The sequence below is a fragment of the Astatotilapia calliptera genome, chromosome 14, assembly GCF_964374335.1.
Source record: "Astatotilapia calliptera chromosome 14, fAstCal68.1, whole genome shotgun sequence".
NCBI lineage: Eukaryota > Metazoa > Chordata > Actinopteri > Cichliformes > Cichlidae > Astatotilapia > Astatotilapia calliptera.
Window position 1 is genome coordinate 9380904 of NC_137435.1, and position 12161 is coordinate 9393064.

General features: G+C 39.6%; 1 protein-coding gene across 4 annotated transcripts in view; it reads right to left on the reverse strand.

The window, feature by feature from the left end:
- frya (furry homolog a (Drosophila)) overlaps positions 1-10403 on the reverse strand; it is a 41498-nt gene extending 31095 nt beyond the window's left edge. For 2 of the 4 annotated variants that reach the window (XM_080288422.1, XM_026193652.2), the window contains exons 1-2: positions 9997-10403; positions 1267-1466 (exon numbers count right to left, since the gene is read on the reverse strand). In XM_080288422.1, coding sequence (XP_080144548.1) covers positions 1267-1466; positions 9997-10213 — 417 coding nt within the window. In that variant the 5' untranslated portion in view covers positions 10214-10403. Of the gene's footprint in view, positions 1-1266; positions 1467-6243; positions 6456-9996 lie in introns of those variants that run through there. The other 2 variants (XM_026193658.2, XM_026193656.2) reach the window with 1 other exon arrangement.
- Between the last annotated feature and the right edge of the window lie 1758 nt (positions 10404-12161).

Genomic DNA, 12161 nt, shown 5'->3' on the forward strand with positions numbered 1-12161 from the left:
ATCGTGGTCTGACTTGGAATCACTGCAATCAGACAGGTTGACAAAGGTTTGTCAATAATTGCTAACTAATTTTGCATGTTGCAATAGATCTAAGTCAGTCTGAAGATGACTGCGACTTGTCTTTGCAATCGGGGACTCAGCTGGTTGCCAGATGACTGCATTCTGGTTACATTCTTACATAAAAAGCAGGGTGCCAAGCACCTAGACAGTTAAATCTGTCCTGGCTGTATTTGTGGGGAAATATTTGAATTTCTGCTTCAGTTCTACGAGGCTCTGTCTGGACTCTGAATGGAAGTACTTCACGTGAATTTCTTTGTATACAGATGGCAGCAGATTTTCACTTTTAATCGATTTATCACAGTTAATCACCTTATGACCACAAACTGACGGCATGAAATTTCCAATTTGACAGAACTGAGTTGTAAACTGATAGCAAAACTCCATCTTATTGGCACTTCACTGACACACAAAGATGCTTTGAGAATTGCAGTTTGCTGATAACTGTTGCACATCTGGTCCCTGTCTTCTAAGAAACCATTTCAAAGGCAGCGAAGTTGCAAATTCATTGCACATAATGACATTAATATTGGTCATGCCACAACCATTGTTTTCCTAATGTGACTATAAGATAGTAGTGCAAAAATTCCATCATATTTTTGAGACACAAAAGTGACTTCATGTTATCTGTCTGACTGACAGAACAAAAGTCAAACAAAAGCTATAACTCTTTCGATAAGGGACAATCATCTCAAGCATTACTCATTTAGCAAAATTCTTACTTAATTATTATATATTTTAAATAGTTAAATAGATAATATATTTCTCCTAATATCATTTGATTTGAAATTTCTTCAGTTCATTAGACGCTTCTGTGCTTCTGAGTACCCGGACTGTGTGTTTTTAAATTATTACTAAAACATTATTTTCTTAGAAGTAAAGCATCCTTCACCACTTGTAATTCATTACAGTCAACAAAAAAGGACACAGGCCTGTCTTTCCAGCATCTTTCTGTTATAGAGATTTATAATCTGGGGTCAGAACACCCACCAGGGCTCAGGAGATGATTAACAGGATAGTAAACAAGAAAAAAAATCTAAGGGTTAATTTTTTACTCTAAACTTTTTACTTTTTGTTTATATTTAACTAATATAACACTCTTTAATGCTACATTTTTAGTTTCACATTATTATCTTATAGCCATAAGATAAACAGAATGTCAACTAATCACTACAGGACACAAAGAGCAGTAACCCTCTTCCCACTCACCAGCGGTTCAGCCATGATTATTCGGATCTTGCGCTCAGACATGGTGGTGAAGTTGGCAAACAGGCTCTTGAGGACGTACTCGCCTGGCTTGCTCTCTGGGTCAATGGTGATGGGCATCATGGCAGGGGGACCCTTCTCTCCCTGAGGACAGCAGAGTGGAGGGATGGGAGGTTTACTGTATCCGTTCCCCACGGGCGAGGCTGCGGAGGAGAAACAAAAACCACAAGATGGGAAACAGTTTCATTAAGTAAAACATTGCCAAATCGAGCACAATGAGTGGGACAGGATCAGCCACTAGAGAAAAAGAGTTCACCGAACAGGGTATTGCTGAGAAGTTTCCAAACATGGACAAAAAGTTCCCAACATGTTGAGCATTCCTCAGTAAGACTGTCCAAAGGGCACCGTCTTGCCCTGAGTCTGCTGTTTCTTTCCTCCTGCTACAGTGAGCAGAGCACATATGGAAATAAAACACCATGGCCTGCAGCTGGTGTTTTGGTTTTGTACTAAAGTCGTCACTGTCCTTTGAGGGAAACAAAAACCTTGTGCGTGTGATCATCCTTCACTCAGTGTTATGATATGGCCCACCTTTAATAACGAATGGCTTGCCTCGGGCCACTTAAACCCATGAAAAAACCCACGAGTTAATAATTTAACCTCTGTGTTGAACTCTTGTGCCTCCAGACACAAACCTGCTACATACAGTAAAGACATGCATACAAACATCTTATTAGAAGCGTGACATTTTCCTTCAGCGATAACTCTGCAATTTCTAACCAGGCCTCAGCCTCACAAACTGCCTGGGTTTGGTGTATAATAGTCAAAGGACAGAACAGAGCTAGTGCCTTACAGTGAGAACCATATTTTCGTAAACATGTGCATGCGCATGTAATAAATACGTCTGGACAGAAATCAGCAACAGTAAAGGTCAACCCAAACTGTTCATCTGTCAAAATCACAAATCACATTTTTCCTTTTTAGTTTTATTTTCACTCACTTTGTGCTGCATATTTATCCAAAGCGACACAGTCATATGGAGAGATTTCCTTGAGAGGCCAGTGCTGCTTGACAAATATTTCTTTAAATGACCTCACCAAACCATAAAAACCTGAAAAATGTTTTAATTGAGAGTACTCATATATTTTTAATGTACAATTGAAGGCTTTGACCTTTTCTTTTGCTGGAGATGTAGAATTATTACGTCTACTATTTGGCTGCATGTAAGTCTTGAAATTTAATATATTAGTCTAGTAAGGTTGTGACAAGATAAAAGACAATTAACAATATAATTTAAGGATTTCATTTGTTGTATGCCACATGAGAGAGCCAAAACAGGAAGGTTTAAGACGTTCATACAAAGTTTGATAGGTTCATCAGCGACTACAAATTGTGCTGTTACTGCTTTACTAAAAGCTATTACCTCTTTACAACTAACTTTAAATAAATTGCCAAAAACTGAATCGCAGCTTAGATTTTACACATCTGTACAAGCTGCATGCAACATAATGAGAGGAGATGAGCAAACACACAATGAGCATTTTATGAGGCACCACAAATTATGCAACACTGACAAATTGCATAAGAGAAGTTGGAGAAGCTGGTACAAGTACACAAGTTTTCTTCTCCAGGTCTTTTCAGGACATGGAGCATTCGGCAATCTCTCAAGGAATGCCCAGCATGTGTAACAACCTTTTATGGCTTTCAGAACATGCTTCCCTCATTCGTGGCAATCCATGCAGCACCTACCCAGACCCTTGATGAAGCTAATGACGCTGGCCTTGCTCCAGCACACAGCTGTCCCGTCCATAGTGGGAAAGGAGGATATGGTATCCAGGGTTGTCCTGATTTAAGACAAACGCTCGCTAGTAAAATCCACCAACTTCCATGTCTTGTGTGTCAGCTGGCTCTGTCCTTCTGGTTATAGTTTCCATGGTGCACAGAGCCAACAGCGGGTGTGTTTTAAAAAGTGGGAGTAGTGTTTGGTACGGGAGACCACACAATCTCTAGATCTCGCTCTCTCTCTTTCTCTCTGACAGCGGCTTCTGCTATGGCTTCCTCCAGCCTTGTGACCACCCGGTGCCTTCCAACAGTGAAGGTCAGGCGGGAATTTTTAGCTGAGGCACAGGACAGCGATGAGGTCCAGCATGCTATGGTGGCATAGACTGGTGACTATATTTATCCAGGAGTAAACACTATACTGACAGAGCACTCCCCCCACCCCCTATCGGTGATGCAAAACCACGAGGTACAGACAACCAGAGTGTAAACACCATTCTTGACCACAGTGACTGTTTCACTGCACTTCCCTTAAAGTCTGACAACTTCTTAAAGAAGAACTAAAGTCATTAAGGCAAAGATTTTAGGCAACGTTCCAGCAACAGACACTCGGTGATTTAACACCCCAGATTTATAAAGCAATATCTACATTTTCCCTTGACAAAATATTAAACCAGAGACGAGCTGTAAATAGGAACCAGTGTGCATATCAAGCCTGTGTCTGTTGCTCTGGCACTGTACGAAGTCTGAGACATGACATGTGACCCTGCAAACAAGGAGCTCAGGCACAGCGTGCATTACATCATCGCCATGCTGGAAACACCCTGGGCATGGTGGTACTCCCTGGAGGACAATGCAAACAGGCTGACAAGTGTCTCTCTTGCACACACACACACACACACACACACACACACACACACACACACACACACACACACACACACACACACACACACACACACACACACACACAAACATGCAGTCCACAGAGACATCCCTACTGAGTAAACAATGTCTTTAAGCGGCAGTTTGTGAACAGAGTGGCTGGATATTTAGATACCACTGACCTCTTAAACTGGACCAAAAATTCCAGTGTCAATATAGACCTCTGGGAAACTTTGTTCAACTTCTCTAAAGCTGACATTGCATTTTAAGAGATAGCAGTAAGAAAAGGAAGTTTCCAAATGTACACACTATACTATTCTTCCAGGCTGGGAAAAAAGGGACAACATCCTTAGTTACTCGACTAAAAGGAAGTGTTTATAATACTGTAACAAATTGCTGCATAGAGTAGGCCATAAAGTGACAGAGCATTTCATTTACAACCCAAATTGTTAAAATATTCCACAGACACCTCCACAAAATGTGACATTTCTCCAATAAATAATTAAAACCTCTCTGGACTTGAAGAAACAGAAAGACAACATTATTATGCTAATATTTTCACTAGTTCACAGCTTTAGTCTTTCAAAAAGTGAGAGTGAGAGTGATTACGAACCTCTGTGAAAAGCAGCTTAAAATGATGGTTGCAAATTATTGACCATTGGCCCTGTTTGAGCCAGCTGACATCATGCAGGAAACTACTGCCTGCTGTGAGAGAGCATTTCAGGCCAATTATATAAGCCCTGGTCAAAAAGCCCACATCTGTCTGTTTAAAGTGCACATAGAACAATTTTAGCTCCTATTAAAATACTACTTTCAGCTTCTCAAAAATAGAGCTCTTGTTGTACTGTATACTGCTACACAAAGCTAAACATTAAAGAAGAATGAATAAAGAACTTAATTCAAAATGTGAGAAGAAACTGAATAGTAGCTTTTAAAAATGTCAGAAAATAAATTGTAACTAAACATGTTTGGACCGCACCGCTCTACCCAGATCCCCACAGCTCATCTCCTGCTCTGATTGGCTGATGGAGGACTGGCCTTCAGTCACATTGAACAACAAACCTGATGCAGCTGCTCCACAATGGCAGTTCTGTCCTGCTGTTTGTTACTGTTTTATTAGTGCTGGACAAACTAACTTATCAAACCGGGTATCCAAAAATGTTTGTGATTATTAACCCTGTGCTCACACACAGACACACACACATGCTACACCAATTTGGAAGCTATTATTTTCTATATTAAACTAAAATAGATAAATAAATAAATATATATATATATATATAAATACATATAGTTCATCAAGTCACATATTAGCAGGCACTGTGTCTCACATCTCATGAAGGAAAAAAGAACTTTTATTAGCAACACTATATCTGTTGCCATCTTGTGATACATTACATAACAGCTTGTGAGAATGGAAGCAGAGAGATGAGATTAGGGAAGAGCACAAATTTAATGAAAATGTTAAATGCTGATACAGTACAATGACTGCCTGTGCCTTTATCACTTTAGCAAAGTGACCCAGTGTGGGGATTATGCAACATCATCAGGAGATGGCTCAATGTTTAGTGTGTGGAAAGGGGCAGCTTGTTCGATGGTTTCTCTTTGCATTCAGATTAAGCTCCTAATGCAGTCTGCTTGAGACATGCAACTAGCTTGTAAACATTTAGCACTTTAGGTATTAATCAATTTAGTGTGGCGATATACAGATATAGCACACATGAATAAACTGCTAAGAAGCTAGGTTTAATGCCTGCGTTTGGCTTTTTCATTCGTTTTGCATCCATTCTGTAGGCCACCTCTCACACCTCACATAAAACAGAATAGCACCATGATCTGAAGCATGAAGGCATTTCATCTCACTCTGATGGTTTCACTAGAAGGCAATGAAGCTGTGAGCTTTGGACAGAAGATGCAACCAAGCTGAACCTCCAGTAATCCTATTACTGTGTCCTTGCACTTAATAAGAGCTATTCTGGCTCTGTTTATAAGTGAAATATGCCCACAATTTAAATATAATCAGATGCAGAATCACCATCCGCAAAACTTGTAACATAAGCTATTGTATAATGACTTAGCTAGTCATCCTTGAGGAACTTATGTATCTGGCTGTTGCTAAGAGACAACTAAAAGGCTGTTTTAACTGTGGTGTGCTGTTACTACAAGTACATTAAATTTGCAGCTTCTGGCATACAGAACTATCACATTTCGCTGATCTTAATTTGCACCAAGAAGCAGCATAGAGCTATAAAGTCAGGTTACTAACAGTCATTCAGCTCTGCCAGGTGAACACTACAATAACAACAAACTGGTACTCACTTCCACTCCATGACTTCAGCAAAGACTTGATGCTGATTTCAAAGAAGCCCGAGTCCTGCTGGCTTGTCATGGCTGTAGCTTCCTACCCCCTTTTCTACTTGTGGTTTCCCTCCAGTAGCAGCAACAGCAGCAGTTAGGTTGGGACCAGCAGGTATTGCCTGCTGTCACCTCTCTGTGACGCACACAATGCTGTGCTGACAAGACCCTGAGAAAACACACTAGCACTGCTATACCCCTTCTCTTGTGTCCTGTCCTTGGCTATCAGCCCTCTCTCTCCCTCCCTCTACTCTTTCTCTCTCCCTCTCTAAAGCTGTGGCAGGCAGTGGGCGGCAGTGCAAGCTCCCTTTAAATAACTGCGTGGAGGCTGAGAGTGCAGGAAGCAATCCTCTTAGGGGAGAGCAGTTAATAATAACTACTGTTTGTCTGCGTGCAAGGCCTGATAATGATGAGAGAACTGGGCATGTGCGTCTTTCAGGATGACTGAGAGAATCTGTCAGGTCACGACCACTGACAGAGGAGATGAGAAATCAGGAAGTATGACACATTACATCTGGCTGAGCGAAAAGAAAATGACTCTAACTGTTCTAACTGTAAGTGATCAGCCAGCCAATAAAATCAACTGAATGTAGAAAATAAATATGGGAAGAGGGGCCGACTCTCCCAAAAAAGAATTGTCAGCCGCATAGTGTAAAACTTCTCTTTTGCAGAAAATGCAAAAATGAATACATTGGAATGTGTCCAATGTTCACACAGTCCAGTGTTGCATCTCACAGATTCTTTCAGCACTATTGCAACTATATTTAAAATCATGCAATGGACTAATGTTTACTGTTAACAGCATTACTGAAAATATATTAAATTAATTTTAATTTATATATAATTTTTTTTATACATCAGAGCTGAAAACAGTGGAGCAAAGGAATTTTTCCCCCAATATCAAGACAATTAATATACAAAAAGAAAGAGCATTATAAAAAAAAATTGCAATTTTTTGATTTTTTTTTGTATAGATGTCTACAAATCATTTTACCAAAGTAAAACTATAATACAATGCTCCTTTTTTTCATCCAATATTTACATTATTCTGGCATGTGGAAAGCACAAGCAAGTTGCCTGACCATATGGACTATAAAGACATCCTCCAATCTACCCCCTCTCACTCCCGCTCAGTGCTCTCAGGATAATCCTATCAGAATTCTGCCTATCCATCAAGCGGCAGCCACTTGCACTTGATTACGTAATACACTCTGTGATGGAGAAGCCACCACTGGCCGTGGCAGTGTTTGGTAAACACACATTTCAGAGGCTCAGGTGTCCTGGATATACCCAACCCAGTAGTTGGGTATACTGAATACACCAAGCAGGACATTCCTGCTTGGTGTACTGAAGCGTTCCACACATTGTGTTACTCTACAATCAATCCCTCCCGCAGCAGTTTTATGTCATGACATAAATAAACAAGTGAGTGAAAAGATGCTGTTGACTTCATTTATGAGGGTTGTTAAATCTCCTTACACACTTGTTTATAGTTACAAAAGAGTCATAAAGCAATAATCTATGGTATCTATATTACAAGGGGAAGGGTTTTTCTGACTTCTTTTATTTACAGTTGGTCTTTTTTAAGACAGTAATGTCAAAACATTAAATATCAAATGTTTAAACTAAACTGAAGTTTACAAGCTTTTAGATAAGTTCATCTAAATAATTTGTTAATAGGTAAATACTCACATGTTGCTTGTATCATGGCCCTCTCAGCAAACATCTCCTCAATTCAATTCAACAAGTAACTATTTAAGCCGAGCACTATTTTTAACAGGAGAATTCATTATGTTCTCTAATCAGACTTGACTATACATGGTCAATTCCTGCCAATTCTGATTTTTAAAAAGCATAATTTCTTAAGAAGAGTTTTTAAAACATATTTAGCTGGTCAGCTTGACTGGAATCTTTGAAATGCAAAGACTTATTCAATTCCATCATTTTTTAGCAAGGCTGCGGAACACTGAGAAGTCAAAGTAAAGGAAGAATGATGGAGAAAGAAAGAAACGAAAGAAAGGAAACGTGGGAAATACCAACCACTTTCAGGCCTGTGTTACACATTTCGGGGTTACCTTAAAACCTTTTAGGGTCCTACAGTAGTTTAAATATATATATATATCAATACAAAAAACACTGTTTATTCAATGAAGTGCATTTGTGTCAGCAAGTAGTTGATGCAGATTTATCAGCTGCAAGTTAATGAAGTGGATCACCTCTTTCACCAGTTTCCACAAGTGCTCTATTGAATTGAGATTTGGTGACTGTGGAGGACAGTGAACTCGTTGTTATCAAGAAATTAGTTGGACATGATTTGAGCTTTATGATGTGGCACATTATCCTGCTGGAAGATGGGCACACTGTGGACATAAAGGAATGGCCACGATCAACAACAGCACTCAGGTAGACTGTGGTGTCTAAGCAGTGATCAGTGTGCTGAGAAAACTACTGTTACTGTTGTTTTCCTATCAGTTTGAAGCGGTCTGGTCATTCTCCTCCAACTTCTGACATCAACAAGATAATCTCACCCAGACAACTGCCGCACCCTGGATATTTTCACTTTTTTGAATCACTCTCCGAAACCCTAGAGTTGGCTGTACTGGAAAATCCCAGTAGTTCATCTGTTTCTGAAACACTCTGAAAACATGTCACAGTCACAGTTCTTCCCTGTCCTGATGCTCAGTTTGATACTCTTAACCATATCTACATGCGTAATTGCTACAACGTGATTCATTAGATATCTGAATTAACAAAAATTGGAAAAAATATGTTATGTTATGTTATGTTATGTTATGTTATGTTATTGCATTGCATTGCATTGCATTGCATCAGCCAAACATGTTTATCATGAAAAGACCTTGTGTTACTTTGAAGAAACTTTCTTTACCCTGTTTGTGGCATAACAATGTGTCTGGATAACTAGGGGCAACTGATGCCAAACGTAGATATAAAGCAGTGGCAGTTTGCTGGCACACTGGCTAGAATCAGCGAGACTTCTCAAGAAGGAAAGCTGCCTGAGAATAATCTTGTAAATGCCAGTTATAGTTTTATCATTTTCAGTGGCAACTTCTCCACAAATCATGTTCACTAACAAAACACCCAAACAGAGGATGAATAAATAAGAAAAGTATTGCTGGTTATAAAAAACCCCCAATGTAAGCATCTTTCCTTCTTTAGGCTTTAAGTGGGCACAGCCTTTAACACATTAAGCACTTATTATAGGCATTATCAAGCTCTGATGAAGGTGAGGAATGTGAAATATGTCTGTCTAGTTCAGCCATTTTTATGGTTATCAACTTCAAACCCTTTACTGCCTCCCACACTCGCTCAGTGCACCCGGTGCCCCTAGCTTCTTCATCTTCTTTTGTCTCTCTCAAACATTCTTTAATGTCCCGTTTATTTGAAGTCATCTTGTTTCTCTGTTGATTAATTTACTTAAGAAATAAGATCCATAAAAACTGAAAAGGTCAGCTAATTCATCATCCTACATAATATAAAAAATTATGTGATGTACACGCTCTAAGTCCATTACAAACAAGTCACTGGATTCCTGTGTAACTATGAGAAATACAACGAGGAGGTGAGGAATTTCACAAAGTGGGGGCATGAGTGGCTGAAACACTGGTATTGGTTGCTCACCAGATATTTCCAAAACCACATTTTACACAGATTACTGAGGAAATCACTACAACTTCACTGTGTCAAAGCAGCACCTACTTTCAAGAATAGTTGGCCTCTTCCTATGACGCATCTTTTTAAACTTCCCCCTGAAGTCCTTGGGTGGGAATGGATCCAAAGGTAAGCTGGCAATGCGCCCCAGAGCAATCTCATCCAGTCCCTCAGAGCAATCTGTCTCACTTTTGGCCATTTCTCTCACGACACTCTCTCCTAAAGACATGTTGGATGGCAGGAAGCCCAACACTACTTCTTTCATTCTTCTAAAAGAGTCATTTGAAGGAATGCCAGGTTTTCCACTCTTTTTGTAGAACAATTTTTAATTTCTTCTCCTCCCTTTCCCTCGTTAGTAACGTAGTTCTTCGTCCTTGCTGGACACTAATTTTCTGCCGCGCAGAGATGCTTCAAGTGCTGTCGGCTTCAGTCTACTAATGTGTTTCAACTACAGTACTTGTCAGGGCAGTTCAGCAACTTACAGTAACATTCATGAATTGGGCAGGTGTTGAATTACTTAGACAGCTCCTCCTTCATTCAGCAAAAAAGGCAGGAGGCTGAGAAGAGAGGGGCAAAGTTATAACTAAAGAGGGCGGGAGGGGATAGAGAGGCTGCTCTGACAGCCACAGCATCCCTGCCTACTGTATGCCCATGAGGCAGCGCTGAATAAATATCCTGTATTTGTCTAAACAGGCATCTCTTGCCCCTGGAAGCAATAATTAGATAGAAACTAATTCCTTAAATGATCGTGAATCCCTACGAGAATGCTGAAAAGTGTGCGTTAAATGTTGTGTGACAACTTCTTTGTTTGTTCTGTGTTTGACAAACAAATAGATCTTCCAGTTGCTTCACAGAACAGGTTCCGTTAGTTCAGTACATGATCGGTGACTCTGCGTTAGGCCATTCTTATACTCTAGTTAGTCTTCTTCAAGGACTGAAGTGAACACACTGGACACACCTATCACATGAACCAGTTTTTCCTAGTCTGACCTACATCCGTAACACAAACACCCTGTGTATGTACGTGACATAAAGGCGTTTTCTGTTTTAGGAAGAAACAGCAGAACAACTAGCCTATACTTTATGTACCTCTTGTATGCATTTCCAGTGAACAAAGAAATGTGTTGACAATTAAAAAGCCAACCATCACACTCAGACATAACTATCTTCATGGTCTGCTGACATGTAGAGTTGGACTCTGTCAAAGAGCAAAGAGAATCACTGAACAACAGGGAGCCCCTGGCAACATGCCTTTCCCCAAAGTAATAAGTCCAGCAGTAATGTCACCTGTCAAAGAAAATATTATCCTAAAGAAAACACTATGAAATACTTCATAGTGCAAGTACATTCATCGGGATTCCCAGAATTTGAGTCTGGTTTTCATGCACGTTTGAGCCTGACCTACTTAAAAACACAGTCATGTTGTCAGAGTAAATAATAAGCAGAACGAAGTCCTATCATCACAACATCTGAAAACACGCTTCCTGTTTTGGACTCATACCACCAAAAGCAAGAACAAAAATATCACACCTAAATATCTTTGCACCGTAACACTAAAAGTAAAAGACCCCTTTAGTCTGATTTCTAATGAGCATGTGCGGTTTTTGTGCAGTTGTGCAAATATTTCAAGTTAGGGTTTGATTAATATTTTCAGGTCAAGTATTTCAAGCATTCTCAACAATAAAAATATTTACAGCAATACACAAACGTTCCAAGCTTCTGAGACAAAAGCTGCCGTATTGTACTGTGGCGCTACTGAAAATGAATGTAGGAGGGAAATATGTTATAGTGATAGAGCACCCTCTAGTGTCAAGTAATACCACCTTTCTCCAGTCAGTCATTGTTTGAAAATGTGACTTTTAGCACCACATGCATTTCTTTATCCACATATGACAAAAATAGATCTCCTTGCTGAGTCACTGTATGACCTTAGTTCAAGTAACATCTACAATTATGACTTGATTATGACACTTTGATAATGCAATAGGAGCGGGAAGTACATGCAAGTGTAACTTTGTTTCCACATTAAACAATAATTGTTTATTTAGTTTATTGACCAATAAAACTGCAGACTCTCAATCTAGAGAACTGCCCTGCAATATTCAGATACGTTTATGTGTCCTTTAGCCAATACAACAGCAAAAGTAGATCTGTAGAGTTTATGTGTTTAAACTTTTAGATGCTACATCATTTATTTAAACTGTGAGATGGAC